The 16,170-nt window shown below is 38.5% G+C and overlaps 2 protein-coding genes across 2 annotated transcripts; one reads left to right on the forward strand and one right to left on the reverse strand.

The window, feature by feature from the left end:
• Positions 1-145: 145 nt before the first annotated feature.
• On the forward strand, positions 146-6,625 carry LOC139145095 (large ribosomal subunit protein mL50-like). Its single transcript, XM_070716044.1, has 4 exons — positions 146-258; positions 1,402-1,592; positions 1,871-2,006; positions 5,652-6,625. Exons 1-4 carry the CDS (start codon positions 175-177, stop codon positions 5,826-5,828), a joined length of 588 nt encoding a protein of 195 aa, XP_070572145.1. The 5' UTR covers positions 146-174; the 3' UTR covers positions 5,829-6,625.
• A 503-nt stretch (positions 6,626-7,128) lies between these two features.
• LOC139145094 (translation initiation factor eIF2B subunit alpha-like) lies at positions 7,129-16,128 on the reverse strand. Its single transcript, XM_070716043.1, has 9 exons — positions 16,054-16,128; positions 14,963-15,064; positions 14,239-14,378; positions 13,819-13,935; positions 13,423-13,535; positions 10,399-10,467; positions 9,656-9,731; positions 8,929-9,054; positions 7,129-8,217 (listed from the first exon to the last, which is right to left on the reverse strand). The coding sequence occupies exons 1-9, from the start codon at positions 16,064-16,066 to the stop codon at positions 8,062-8,064; spliced, it is 912 nt and encodes a 303-aa protein (XP_070572144.1). The 5' UTR covers positions 16,067-16,128; the 3' UTR covers positions 7,129-8,061.
• Positions 16,129-16,170: the final 42 nt, after the last annotated feature.

A 16,170-nucleotide genomic window follows, 5' to 3' on the forward strand; every position in this document is an offset into this window, starting at 1 on the left:
TACATTTTCAATTAGGGTCTTATCACGCGAAAAAGTCATAAAAACAAACGAAACGAGCAAAGATTAGTAGAATTTCGTGTACACTGTGGTGTTCAGTGTTGTACCCACCTTCTCTAAGTGGAACAGTCAAAATTGTAACCCTTGACACAATATTGCTTGCCGGGATACCGCAACATGGCGACGTCCTTGTGTTTCTATAGCAAGACAGTTCAGACTGTATTCTCCAGAAATACCCGCCTTAACGGGAGTTTATTCCGGGTAGGATAACAAAGTTTTCTTTTAGTTATGAGTCGAGAGAAACTTACAACCAACTGAATAGACCAGCCACGCGAATCTAAACTGTTCCTTCTTTTTTAAAGTTTACACGCGCGCGGACGGAGTTCACGTGCGTTTATGTAACGGCGCCCTCTCTTAACGAGGGTGTGTGGTCAAATCCATGTACATTACCCTCGTGCATGCACTCTGACTTGCCCAGTCGCTTGTGGTAAGGTACACAGCGAAGGCCCCTGCAAGGTAGGTTAACTTGAACAGGGGCCTTCGCCATGTACAAGCGACTGCATGTACCCGTCATTATGTACCCATAGTCCCACACTGTCATAATGTCACAACCCCCACCCACCCCCACGGGGGGGGGCATAGTAGGGGATTTGGAAATTAGTCTTATGAAATCTGTCAAATGCCCCACCCCCTTGGGCAAGACAATCTGGAAAATCCCCACCTAAAAAAGGTAATCCCCACATTTCTTTCACCCAAATATAGGTGGGGCATTCATAAATTCTGCATCTGTGAAACTTTGAAAGTGACTAGGGAGATCAATATGAGGCAATTGCCTCACTCCCTGGGGCATAGTTTTGTGGCAAACACAGTGTAATCCCCTGTATTGCCTGAGGTGGGGTCCCTCAGGGATTACATTGACTGCAGCATTATTATTATAATTATTGAACACAGGGTGTGAACAATCCGCCAGCTGGGCTCGAAATATCCACATGCACACTGCATTGTACTATACAACTACATTTTACACCTTGTTGCGGGTCGATTGACAGACCAATGTTCTCATTTGTACATGTTGAAAATAATACAACATATACTCTTATCTTTACGGTACATTCAGTCATTTTAACCAGCAATGTATACTCAAGTTTTAATTTTTATTTCAAAATAAGTTGACCCACTGACTGTGAGATCTGAAAGAAGTCTCAAATATAGAATATATAAGCATGAAGGCATTTGTTATCCTGCATTAAGAAGTCTTGTGAAATGTGATACACTTAGCAGTACTCAGCATTTTGAACATCTAGACATGCAAATGCTGCTGGTCCTTGAAGGAAACTGATTAAGTTACTTTTGGTAATTTGATTTTTCAGAGAGTAATTGCTTATATTCTGTACTCTTATGCAGCTAGCAGCATCACAACTTCAATCAAGGGATTATGCAGATGACATAAGTCACCAGGACAGGTCCTGGCTGAAGAGGATCTTGTATGGGAGTCAGCCAGCAAGTGATGATCTGGATGACATAGAGGCAGAGGTTGTCGAAGCCAAGTATATGGCCATACCTGGGATACAGGAGAAACCCTATGTGATAGCTAGGTAAAAGATATGACATAACTCTGACAAAATGATGTGAACTTAAATGTGTGCCTTTGTACTGTTGTAAAAGACTCTTGTTACCCAGATCTTTGTCAATGGAAAATATTTGCAATTGCATCAGAGTTTGATAGTTGGTACTTGCATGCATCATGAACACATGAACATGTGTTGCCAATAACATGTCAAAATACTGATTCTATAAAAGTGGCGTTTTGCACAGTCACATCCTTCAATTCTGAAGAAATACATGCAAAATTTTATATTTCTCTCATTCTAAGACCGAGAGTCAGAAAGAGGGCGTACAAACCTCCAGCTGATGCAGTGGAACATCTGGAAGCTATCACAAAGTCTCACCATCCAGAAATTGAAGAGTGGAGAGATATCCAACTTTCTGATCCTCTTCTCAAGTATAAGGTTAGTGTGTTTTTTTTTTCTGTGGTTGTTTTTGCAATGGGGAAGTTTTTCTCCCTTGTCAAAGTGAGGGGGCACCAGTGATATCTGAGTATTTCACACGCTAGAGATGTGTCTGCCTTGCTGATCAAAAGATGGGCACATACAGGAATGTGAAATTCAACATTTCAAAGTGTTCCATGGGAGTTACATGTCAGAATGTGCAACTGCAAATTAAGGTGCTCTCCAACCTTGGTCATAAAATGTCTGTCAAAATAGAGTAACAGTGGATGAATTCTAGTGATTTTGTGATAAAATCAATAGAAACTTGAATAAAGTGTTCCAGATTATCAACTCAGGAAAAATACAGTAACCAATAATTTGAAAATAACATTTTCATCACACAATTTTCATTTAGTCAGAATTTGAGGGCCCATAATGATCTGAAATGCAAAGTTTTAGGTGCTCCAGCAAAGCCAAGAGAAAACTGTAAGGTTAAGATAGTTCTACCGTAATTAGCAAACTACTTAAGAGTAAGACTTACCAAAAGCAATGTAAGGAAAGCGCTGTTACTCCAACCCTTTTGCCACCATAGTTTTGCCCAGCCTTCTTGTTATCAATGGTGAGGGTTGAAGTGCAGCTGTCAAAGTTGTGTATTTAGGTTAAGTAAACATTACTCACATGAGTGGAAATTTGTACTTGAAGTTGTTGAATTAGCTGTCCAACAAATGACTTTGTGAAGTTAATTTAAAGGTCTGGTGAAATGGTCCCGTTCATGTGACTGAATATCTTCCAGGGGGTCAATACTATTACACTCGCAACAAAATTGCAACCTAAAAGTACGCGCAAGTGTTAATTTTTTTATATTTCTATGCGCGGCTTTCATCGGGTCATTTTGCGACACCCAGGTCACGCCCTCAGCGGGGTCAAGGTTGGCCGTCTGTGACGTCACAGGTGTTTCAATTTACATCGAATAGCGGTCCCACGCCGCCTTATCTCTGCCCGGTATCCGCTAACAAAACACCGGTGCTCGCGCTGCCTATTCGCCACGTTCGTCAATGCGAATCGAAATCCGAAGTGGCGAAAAAAAAAGATCCTAATTTGCCACAGTGGCGAAACTGATTTTTGTTCAAAAGATATGGCAAAATAAAGAAAAAACGTGGCTGTTTGTAGTCTTTTGTTGATCTGCGCTTCTCTCTCGGCGATTCGCAAAACTGTATCTACTTCCGTATTGCGTCACAATCTTTCGTCGTACGTATTTGCAATCGAGCCAAGTCTCGCGAGAGATTTGACGTATGTAGTCTAGTCCACAGCATGCATAAATTCGCGAGAATTGAAACTTCGACGCACGCAATCGAGCCCTCGCGACAAATTTGACGTCACTTTGTCTACTGTACTGCAGGCATAGGAACGCCCGCTCACGAGAATTGAAACTTTTGCTATAGGCCTACATAGCAGACATACGAATTTTAATCGAGGCCACAAGGTTCGATGTTGCAGTCAGAAAAACATCATCAACTTCGCTTGAAAAACATCATCAACCAAGCATTTTTCTACAAAAACGGTTCACGCCGTTACAAATATGTGGTATTAGGGTATAATTCTACATATTTTGTTAAAAATACAACTAACGCTAAAGTGTTTTATACCGAGAAAGACATTATCAGTATGCTTGATTTCCTCATTGACAACATATTTGTTGAATTTGGAGGACACATTTTCCAACAGTGTATAGGAATTCCCATGGGCACTAACTGTGCTCCCTTACTTGCCGACTTATTTCTGTTCTCATTCGAGGCAGAATTTATCCAGAACCTTATCAAGCAGAAAAAGGTCTCTGTAGCTCGTACTTTCAACCTAACATTTAGATACATAGACGATGTTATTTCATTGAATAACTCTGAATTCAGTAAATATCTCGCTATGATTTATCCTCCAGAATTGGAGATTAAAGAAACTACAGAAACGGCCTCTTCTGCTTCATATCTGGACATTTTACTTGAATTTGACTCCAATGGTCACCTTTCTACTAGGCTATATGACAAGAGAGATGATTTCAACTTTAGTATAATTAATTTTCCACACCTCATCAGTAATATTCCACTCTCACCTGCTTATGGGGTATACATTTCCCAGCTTATACGATATGCAAGAGCATGCAGTTCATATGGTGATTTTGTAGAGAGACATGGCCATCTCTCTTTCAAACTGTTAAATCAAGGTTACACCAGAGCAAGACTTGTCTCTACATTCAAACGCTTTTTTGGTAGGTATCGCAAGCTGGTAGATAAATACAATATCTCTCTTCGACAAATGATCACTGATGGCATCGGTGACATTGGGCCTTAGTTAGTGACCACTACCTATCTGACTTACAGATTGATATATGGCGGGTGCCACATGTGGGGCAGGATGCGCTTACTATTTTCGAAACACCTGACATCACTTCTTGGTCTTTTGGCCAGAGGTCCATATATCTTTCTTTCATGAATTTGACTTTGTTTGTACCGTCTATTTACTGTCTGTTCTGTGCTGTTTTGTGTCTATGTTTACAACTATTGTCTTACAAATTTTGACCTAGTGTTATTGGATTATGGATTGGTATGATTGCGATTATTTTGCATTGTGGTCTGGCTGTTCCGTGTTGTGCATTTTAATCCATGTTGCGGTCGATTTGCATCGCGGTCCTCGTGGTCCGGTATTACCTATTGTTCTTCATTTTAATGGCCTCCATGCGCACAGTCCAGAGCTGCAGAGGGACTGTGCTCCATGATTTGTACCGGGTATTTGTATCGCGATCTCTACGTTCCGTGTTGTTGTTCGTTTTAATGGCAGTCACAACGTTCAGTGTTGGTGTTCATGCAGTTGATTTGCATCGCGGTCCCAATTGTGTAGCGTGTAGCGAGGCAGGCTCAGGGACCGTGGCCGATCGTACGAACCAGAAGAGACAAGCACATTGGTTCAAACACTCAGCATTTGACGGGAACTCGAAAAAGTTTACAGTTGAGCCGTTACGTTCTTGCCGCTGTCACAGCCACTAAAATAACAACGTCTTCCCATAGTGAAATTAAAGGAGGACACTGTCCTGATCATGTAAGCGGAAAACCTAGAAGTTACCCCCGTGGGGAGCTTACGGAGGTGTGAAATACCTTACTTCCCGTTATGAGATACGGCGTCGGGCAAACTTCGGAAAACCGAAAAAAGTCGACTGGAGAGGCTCGGCGGACACGCCCACATCACATTTTTCTTTTGCCATATTTCATAATCACGCGCGCTAAACGAAAAAAGAAATGAATGTGACTGTTTTATAGACCATCAACTGTATTTCTGTGATTTTGCAACATGGGCATTTCACCAGACCTTTAATATTAACCGTAGTAACCTATCATACAATATCACTTCCCCATCTGCTGAGTCAGTAAAAGTAGTGTTGAGCCAAATCTATAAAAAATTTCACATACTTGCAGAGTATGTTACTGCAGCGTTGGTCAATAAAAACAATATTTACAGTATCAAGGTATTCCTTGGCCTTCAAATGTTTGAGTTTTTGTTAAAATGCAACATACGGGACCAGTCATGCCAACTAGGGGTGATGGTGACATATGAACTTGGCATAAGTGATAAGTAACTACTGTATCTCACCATTTCATTTTCCCAATTTTTTTTCAGATTCTTACACAGTGCATGACAGTTTTCAAGCATTGCCCAACAAGCTATCAGCTAAATGAACTCAAAACAATGAACGACATTGTGAACTTTTATCAAACTGAAGTGAAAGATTCCACAGCATTTGATGAGTTGAGCCAGCAAGATTTACCCAGGAATCTGAAAATAAACTGGCAATGACGTAGTGCTTTGTGGTGGCAAGTTCTTCTGAAATCCTGCAGACATTTTGCCAAAGGCCTGGCCAACACAAGCAAGAGTTTTGCAGCTTACATCACCGTTCTTTCAGTAGGCAGATCAGAAACATGTAGAGAAAACAACAGCCTAAAACCAACACATTGTGTGCGTGTTCCATGGAGGAGATATGGTGATGATTTCCAATTGCTGGGCAAGCATTTTGAGCTAGGAGAAAGGAAACATTTTGACATTGTAATTGGCTGTCTTGTCTGCAAAGCTCTACGATGTTCTTGTGGTGATAAAAACATCCTTGCAGTGATGCAGGGCAAAGAGATGGATGGATCTTTCCAAACTTGACTACAGGACAAATAACCACAGTATATAAGAATATTGCATATGAAATTTTTAAATTTACTCCACGATATTGCTGGCACTGAAGCAGATCCATTCATGATGACAAAGAGATTTTAGATCATTTTGAGATGTGAACCTGGAATTACCAACTGCCAACCTACAGTACTCTCCCTTAATCAAAAATACTGTCAAAAGTCATCATGTAGTCTTGCTGTCAATTGCTGCATTACATTTGATTTTTCTTCAAAAATTAATCACTGGCATCCAAAATAATCAGGACACCTTTTGCAAAACAACACTGTCGATCAGATTTCTCTCAGATTCTAGATATGCTTGACTTCTACCTCTTGTACCTCTTGTGACCTTTGACATCAGGGTAACGTGGGACACAATTGGACAGATTGATGTACAAGTACTTTAGATGTCAATAATAAAATGTTTTGCTGACAGCCTAGTTGTCATGGTCATGTGTATAAAAATATTAACCAATGTTACTGTAATAATGCAATAAGTTTGAGTGGTTCAAAAATTTTACTGCAGTTTACCCCTAAGCCCCTTCATATCATTGAAGGGTGACTGATAGAGACGGTACCAGGACTGATGAAGATAAAGTTGTAGATGTGTAATTGGGAATGTCTGAAGAATTGTTACATTTGTGCTAGCAATTCCATTTCACACTAAGTTTCCACCATATAAATCCTTTGGAATATGGATGGTTAACACAGTTATTAAGAATGCTATTCTCTCAGACTATTTGAATGTCTACTACCTTACTGCACAAATAACATGGGCAGATTGGATGCTATATTGTAAAACGTAGTTTGCCCTACACTGGTTTACTTAATTAAACAAATTACTGACCATTAAGAAAACTATCTGAGTTGAGGGACAAGTCAGGCAACAAGACCCAGCAACGCTGACAGCACAAAGAAGGTGAAAATCTTTTTTTCACTTCTCATGTCATCATTTCAATTTTATTTAGTGAACAAGCTTTTACAATTGACACCACAAAAATGAAAAGGAAAGTAGTGCACATATAGGATGTGATCAAAAAAAATTGTCCCCACTGAAACTAAATGTCAGGACAAAGGTGTGAACATCTCCCTTGGCAATAATGGGTTTTGTGTCTGAAATCCACGGATTATTGTAGACGAGTTTTGCAGGTGGACATTCCATGTATTAGGTAGCTATTCCATGTGTTATGTAGCTGTAGGGACAGATCACGAGACCACTTTGCTCAATTCAGAAAACTGACACTCAACAGATGAAATAATACTTTATCAACATAGACCAGGTTTGGAGTAGCTGTGTATAAGCCAACAAGTGATATGGATTAAACTATTCTCGGTTTGGCATCTTACCAGTGACAAATTTGTCTATGACCTTTGACTTTTATGCTGACCTCGGTTACCTTTGGATCATAGACAGTAGAAGCCCTTCAACTCTCTATTTTGGGCTTAACGTTTAATCATCTTTTACACAAACATCCAGAAATCAATGGATTGCTGTGCAGTGATGTGATTGCCGTGAAATGATATCACAGCAGTTAATACAAATTACAATCTATGCCGTTAAGCCATTTTCATTTCTGAATGTCTCTCTCCCTATTAGAGACGTTCAGAAGTGAATTGATCTGAACACATGATGCAAAGTATTCAACTTTATCCCTAATACAGTCTTGCAAGTTAAATACATGGTCTGCAATGTACTTCTCACTCATACAAATAAGCCTATCATCTTAAGCAAAGTCGAGAGATTTATCATTTCATCTTTGTTGTGGTCTTTCTGAAGCCGCTGGAAGTTTCAGTAGCAACTTGAAGTCAACCTTAAGAAAGTTTTCATGAGATTCTAGGGTCCTTCCCCGGTCCTGGGGTGTGTACGTACATCAAAGATACAGCTTGATTAGCTCATCGCTGATAGCTGTTGGAGTGAGAACTCCGAGATCGGTGAAGATGAGCGTGATGAATGCGGGTGGCGTGTAGTCTGTCAGTGGATGCTCATCTTGTAAGTCTGTTTTGTTCCGGAGTGTTGATGCACGGTACTGCAAAATAAAAGTATGAGAAACAATGTGCAGTGACTGGGAAGGTTGAAGCCCATTGGTGGATCGTAATTAATCACAGCAACTTACACGTAAGGAGTAGTAGACCATTGAGTTGCCTGTTTTAACCCTTTGAGTGCTGTAATTTTTCCCATCAGTTTTAGTGAAACATTTTACCAAATTTTTCGAATATTTTGGTAATTTTTTTGAGATTTTTTGATCAAATTGAAATCACATTTTCTTTGCTACAGTTCTTTATCAAAATTTTGGCAAAAGTCTGAATAAATTTGACTGAGGTATATTCTGTAAAGGCGACAAAAATTGACTTTGGGGCTCAAAGGGTTAAAATGATTCATTACAGTCAATGATATTCAACCAATCAGCTACAAGTTTTGGAGATGCTGAACATTGCCAATAAAAGTATGGAGAAATACTATCCGAGTTACAGAAAATGTTTTATTCATGAAAATCCTACTTTTTTTTTGGTATAGTCAAAGTTAAGATGTTGAAACTTTAGTTGTGAAATGTTTCCTTTGAGGTATAAGATGACTTGTTTCATTTACAATTCACGGGTAAAATCTGTTTGCAAGGTTGTACTGAATTACACGTACTCTCAAAATTAAATTTGTACTGATCCAGAATTATTTTTTGACCTTCTAAATTTCACAATTAGACATTAATCTTTGGCCTTGTAAATATGAGCATAACGCTTACCCTAAATTCATTTGGAACATCTTCCTGGTTCAATGGATAATATCTGACAAATTTAAAACTCTCTGACACCACATAGAATGGTTTGTTGGCTGCCTTTGTACACACACCTATTTGATAGGTACCAATCTGAAAGCAAACCAATAACTTTGTATCAAATAGAGATGTCTGAGGTACTTTGTCAAACTTGGTGATATGGTGCCCTCTATCAGATCAAATCTGATGTCATGATAATAAATGTACTGTGATCATTATCTTGATCACTGATTTATAAAAATAATTGTCAAATGTCGTAATAATTCAACGCTTTTCTAATATTTTTATCAAAAGTAGTCACGGACAGAATGATCTAAATGTGATAAAGATTAGAATTGTTTTTGATGTGCTGAGAGTTCAAGTCACATTTTGATATTCAATGAGAAATGACAAGTACACATGGTTTTACGAAATCCTGTGAGCTATCAGGGATCATCATTACAGAAATACTGGAACCATTACTACCTTCAGCCATAGACCTTTGTTTTCTTGAGGGTCTATGCTTCAGTGCATCAGCTGATGAATAAAATACACAAACATCACAGAACACACCGTGTTGGACTATATCTAGTTGTTTCAGGGCATAGACAGTAGCGGACAGTAGGGGACAGGTAGTAAGCTACCAAGAATGACCAGGTAGTATCAATGGTCTGATTACGAGGACTCAAAACTGCCGGAAAAAAAAAACACTTGCCTTGTTTATGATGCCGCCACTCTCAACAACACCCTCGGCACCAACCAGTACCATGTCAACCTTCTCCATCACATACCTTCAGAGAGACATAATATTACAAAATACTTTCTCTGTACTCTACCTCCAGTGATGAGGTTTGCTGACTTATTACAGGATTTTATCATGAATTGCAGATGATGGATGTTGTTACTTTTTTCAAAAACGTTCAAAGGAACATTCAAGAGACTACATGAAAGAGGTAAACTTTAGTCAGTGACACCTGCACGAGACAGAACTTTTATATGGACACAGCTTTCTTGTTGATAACAACAAAGTTACAAAGTCATTCCAAATTCCCATGTATGCAGGTCCATCCATTCTGTTGAAAACAAAAGGGGCATACCAAAATCGAGGGGTGGGGGTGGGGGTCGGGGGAGGTTTGAAGGGTTAACGGCATAAAATTGCTTCCTGCATCCTTGCAAAACTTCTACTGTCTACAAAGATTGTACCTAGAAGTGTCAAATAGGCGTTTGGAACTTTTAGTTTTAAAGGCAAATTTTTTGATCTCAGAGACCTGGCATTTTGTAACAGCAATACAAGGATGACAGAGGCATTGATGTCTGTTGTTTTCTACCGCAACTGACTCAGGTGTACAAATTTCCTGACAAAGAAATGTATTGAGGACACATGCGTTTAAAGAGCAGGGCAATATTGTTGCTAGGAAATGTTGTGTCAAAGGTAAGAGAATATTAGCATACACCTACCCAGCAGCTGCATCCAGAATCACTGTAACAGGTATACCAGCCTCTTTGAGCTTATTAGCCATGATGTACCTGAAATGGTGGTAAAATGTTACCAACCCTTGTATATCGAACAGTACTGATATGTGTAAAGTGTTAAATGTAACCATACCTTGAGATCTTCAAACAAAAAATTCAGACTGAAGATCTGTTGAGGGAACTCCTTTCCTTGCTTCCCATTATGACTTTGGGAAGTGTATGTGAAAGAGGAGCGCCCTCAGTGAAAGTCTTCAGTCAAGGAATTGGTTCCATTTGGGATCAACATGCAAAACCTACAATATTTAGTGATGTATACATACATGTAAATCTCAGGAACACACCTTTTAGCCTACTCAATCCCTGTATTTACTTGTTTGTGCGGGAATGTGACATTAAATTGCCCTGAAATAACTCTATCATACCGAATCGGAACAGGACTTTTTTAAACCAGTCTGAACGCTAGGGGTGCAATTTGCATATGCAAATGCCATTTCCTTTCGAACGGCACTCAGCAACTCGGTCTACACTGTGACCGTTGGCTGGCTAACACAGTTTTTCAGTCGCTCCCAAATCCTCATTTTTTCGCCGATAATTATCATTGAGACCAACTTCATCTCTTCAATTGGATTTTCTGAGAAGGTAAGTGACTTTTCGGGCTCTGTTTGAAAAATTAAAGTGAATTTTGCGATTTCAGCGATTTTTCATAGTACGATGTTATATGTCGAGCGCGGACTTGTGTTGCTGTACCAACTACGGTAGCATGAAATTATGGCCCAAAATCAAGCATAGTTCGTGGAATTATACTATAATTAGCTTTTTACCGCAGAATTTTGTCTGTTCATGCCAGGAATTTGATGTTGGGCGGCAAAGTTCGCCGCTGTGTTTTGCCGCTAAAATCCAATATGGCGCCAAATCAACATTTGTGTACTGTACGTTTACACGTACACTGTGTACTAGCATACGCTCATAGTGAAATAAATCCCCAAAATGTGCGTATTTTTAGGTCAAATGTTACTTTTTTGGGGGAAACTATCATCAAGTGACACTTTTAGGTTGTAATACGTAAAATTCGTGTCACAGTTGTTTTTAATTATTTTCCTCTTTTTTTTTTCAGGGTCATCACACTCACAGTCCGAGGATGGCTTCGAAGCTTCCAGCCGGGGCTTCCCATAGAAAAACTTGTGCATGTGACCTCATGGTTGTTCACTTTTAACTTTTTGACGTAATTTTCGTGTCTGATTTGTCTCAGTTTGTTGCAGTCAAGTCTCTGAGGCTTAAGTATTGATCAAACTTCAGGTTTATTTAGAATAAAGCTGTTCTCTTTGCAGTATATTGAATTCAGAACTTATTAATTTTCTTTTAATTTAACCAACACAAAACCAACCGACACGTTCCAATATTTATTGAGAAATTCGTGTCACCCGAGCGGCACTTTCAAAGGCTTCATTAAAGGTGAACTTCTCCGATATGCTGCACATGCAACAACGACATGGACTTCATTGAAAAGGTCAACTTTCTCACACGCAAACTTCAACAACAAGATTATAGAAAAAAAAGATATATCTCGTATAAAGAAAGATGTTAATCTCACCAACCATCGACGATACCTCACCGATAAAGATAAGAGGAATATGACATAAGAACAAAACTGGTTTACACAACGACCTTCAGTCCATTCATCAAAACCAGGCAAATCAAACAATGTCTAACAAAAAATTGGAAAATAATAGAAGCCGATCAAACACTGGTCAAAGTTTTTCCAGAAAAACCTATCATAGCATACAAAAGGATAAAAACTTAAGAGACATCCTCGTTCAGGCACAAATCAAGCACGAGGATAAAATAAACACGAACGGTCTGACCAACAAACCACTCAAAGTTCAGACCACAACATATCCATACTAGCATCTCTAGTTGATGAACAATCGCTACTATCAAATTAACATGTGGGATAAATAGCTCCAACACATAACCGTTTCTTTCCCAGGGACCCAGATCACATGACCAGGGTCAAAGCACTATCGATTCACCGGTGTCTCGCCATGTTTCTCCATATCATTAAACCACATTGATCGAATCAATATACCGCATCACTATCAAAGGTAGAAAACGATGTGTAAAGTTGCTCTCATTTTCCTATATATAGAAACAGACTTCAAGATACATAAAACAATATTTATAAATTCTAAAATTCTGAGAAAAAAATATACTAAAGAATTGTAGTTGTAGTTAACATAAAATTATTCTCGTTTGTAGAGGCCATCTAATCTGTGGTGAATGTATAATGCCCACTGTAACAAGTACTAGAAAACGGCATTCATAGGTGAAATTTTTAGACGAAGTTTCGCCAAGGGTCTATTGAAAAGTGTACCATTTCCAGTAAAATAGTTCTGTGAAGTTAAAAATTGGTATACACAATCAATTGTTACTGAAAAAGACACTGCTGAAATTTGATCGGTGTTCAAGACCCGGAAGACCATTTACTAGCCCCGTTTCTCCTTCATAGACAGACCCAAATCGTGTTATGCAACAGAAACTACTCAGTATACACATCGACAATCTTTTGAAGGTAGGTTTATTTTTACATGACAAACTGTTTATATCAGAAACAAATTCCTAAAAAACACATATTACCTATAACATTCACTCAGGTCCGCGGTATAGCGTGAATATAGGCATGTTTAGGCGACCCATGCTTGTGTGACCCCTGCGTACTACTGCGACCTTTGTTTTGAAATGAAAACGAGGCTATTTTTCTGAGGGCGCTGTTCAAATTACACCCCCAGCATTCAGACTGTAAACTACTCCCTGACTGACTATTAATTCATAGCCTATACTGTTACTTGTTTGCACAACAATCTTTCTGTCGATAAAATAATTTGTGTGAACGACTCAACTTCTCTAAAACCTCTTCTGGAAACATTGTCACAACTCCCTAGCCCTGACTGTCAGAATGCCCACTTTGTCAAAACCTGTCCTCTGATATAACAACACTTCATCAAAACATACCCTGACTTGTCTGGACAAGACTCCGTGACATAAACATTGAACCTCTTCTTTGAGGCTGCTGCTTCTTCAAGGACTGACAGAACAACTCTTGAGAAAGAATGAGTCAAAATTGTCTGCAAGTGAATAAAAATATCAATCTTTAGGATCCATTCATACTGCAATTAAGGTGGACAAGATCATAATACACTGCTGATAGCAATCATTACAAAAGTGTAACTGTTACTGTCTTAGGGTTGACAGTATTTGCTCTTGATAGGTAGTATTTAATTTATCATTTATACATCATGAACAGTGGTAACCTCTCATCCTGGACAAGACTCCATTCCATGTTCATGCTAACCATATGGCAATTCAAAATTTGCCTGCATACACATAGTTTTTTCGAATGATACTTACACAGCCATCCTGGATGAATGGATTGCCAAGCCTGGCTATCTTCTGCCTTGCTTTGGCAACTTTGCTCAAGAAAAGCTCACCTCTCTCAATAAGAATTTTTTTGCATTCTTGAAAGTTCTGTGAAGAAGACATTATGTTAGGCATAAAAATCAGTGCAAGGGTCAAAACACGCCACTACAAAATGATTATAGTTTGAAATTTCATACCTACATTTGTTAAGATTTGAAAGATACCAGATTTCTGTCGTGCTCAAAATATTTATCCTCTGATATTTGGACTTCCCTGCTCTTTACTGCATATAAGTAAATAACTTGCTTTCAAAGGTGGACAAGAATCAAAACAAAGTGGACCCAATGTTGTTCACTTTGGGGTCAATACAGAGTGATTACCATTGACAGAAGTTTTTATGGAGAGACTTACTGAATGTTCCAATGATGCTAATGTAATGAATCTGAGAAAGAGTTCACATCCTGATGATATTGATGTCACCATACTGTCAGTGTGGATGAGCCAGTCTATGCAGTCTTTCAGCTGTGCCCTCAAGCCAGATAATGTCTCCGCTGCAAAAAGACACTGTAAATTATTTTCATTATTTTGACTGTACACACTTATATATGTCTGGGATTAGATTGGAACCATTTTCTACTAGACTAATATCGCTCTGCGATTCTGCCTTACAGTGACGTGCCTTCAACTGTCTGCTTGAGAAATGCCAACATGATGCACTGTGTGGCAAAACCAAACTTCACTTGCTACTCAATGCTACACTATATTTGAGCTGTCATACGGAAAGAAGAATACAGCCACATTGAATTGCTGGGGAGAGACTTCACTGTAGTAACTAGCAACCTTTTGAAATTCTTGGCTAGCAAATTGCAAGTGCTTGTTGGATGATTGTTCAGGACAATAAATTTCCACTCATAAAATGACTGCAGCAAAATATTACTAAATTAGTTACCATAATACATGTATTGTCAACTTGGGGATCTAGTGGGTTGTATTATGATGGATGACAACACAAGTACCATTGATCAATATATGTCGACCTCTGGAACCCTTTTTTTAATAATGAATCAACAAAAATAGGTGATCTTTCAAAGACCACCCACTTTCATAGATTTGTTTGCGTTTCAATCTACTCTACCTGTATTGACTTTCATAAAATTGATCAGAGTGTGTATAGCTGCAACAGCTGATGACATATCAGGATCTGCTTCCATCCGCTTCATAAAATCACCAACAACCTCTGTGAATTTGACAGGGGAAATGTACGATGAAAAGAAAATTGTGCAGCATACTGGTAAGTGAAATTAGCGATTTACCTGGACATACAGTGATGTAATAGTTCCTATACTGAAAATAACACAATACATATTTTCATCAATAACTGATGAATCAGAGACTGTTGCCTCATAGCAAGAATGACAATAACAATAACAAATGCAACAACAATTTGGTTAAGTATGTTCTTTCAATTACTCTGTAAAGATAACAGTAATTATTAATAATAACTTCATCATCAATATATCTAGACAGGTAATCATTTTCTGTGTAGTATTTCTGTTATAATAAAGAGTTAAATATTAAAGATATGTAAGACATGCCAACTGGTCAATTGGGATTTGCCAAGATGTACGCTGAAGTTGCTGGTATGCAATCATACCTGCACCCTCAATGCGACATCGACATGCGACAGTTTAGTAAAGTATATTCCTTCAATTAAAAGAAATTTATAAAATTACATATCCCATTGATTTGGGGCAAGTCTAAAACATGTGTGACCCTCTTGTTTTATGTAACCATACTCTATAACAGTCCAGTATTACAATAAATAAATATATAAACAATAAAATATCTATTTATTCATTTACAATAGATAGCTATTGCTGAATTATGCAACTCACACACATACACATCTTTAACATGTATCTGTTCATTACAACAGAACATTTGATAAAATTGTCTACCAGTCTACGTTAATCTTTTCTGCCAATTCTATAAAAGATGTGCAGTAGCTTCAGAAAATTAACGCTTCATTCCCACAATTGTTCTGTTTATACAGTTGTTTACTCCCAAAATGACAACAACAACAACACAAGGGTCTGGTTAAGTTTCAATGTACAGTATTACCATGTGCTGAATTTCGGTTACGTGAGTTATCTAAAATTGCGTAGCAAAAAAAGCAAGTTTCGTCGTAATTCCTCCGTCATTGTATACTTTATTTTCCCTACGTACCTTCCTTCTCCATTGTGAACCACCAATTTGTTAGTATTCGTCTCGAAGTGTCCGCAGTCAACCTGACGAGCTGACAGCTGATGCAAGATACTTAAGTTACATGGCTTCTCAGTGGTC

Source organism: Ptychodera flava, chromosome 12, assembly GCF_041260155.1.
Source record: "Ptychodera flava strain L36383 chromosome 12, AS_Pfla_20210202, whole genome shotgun sequence".
Taxonomy (NCBI): Eukaryota; Metazoa; Hemichordata; class Enteropneusta; family Ptychoderidae; genus Ptychodera; species Ptychodera flava.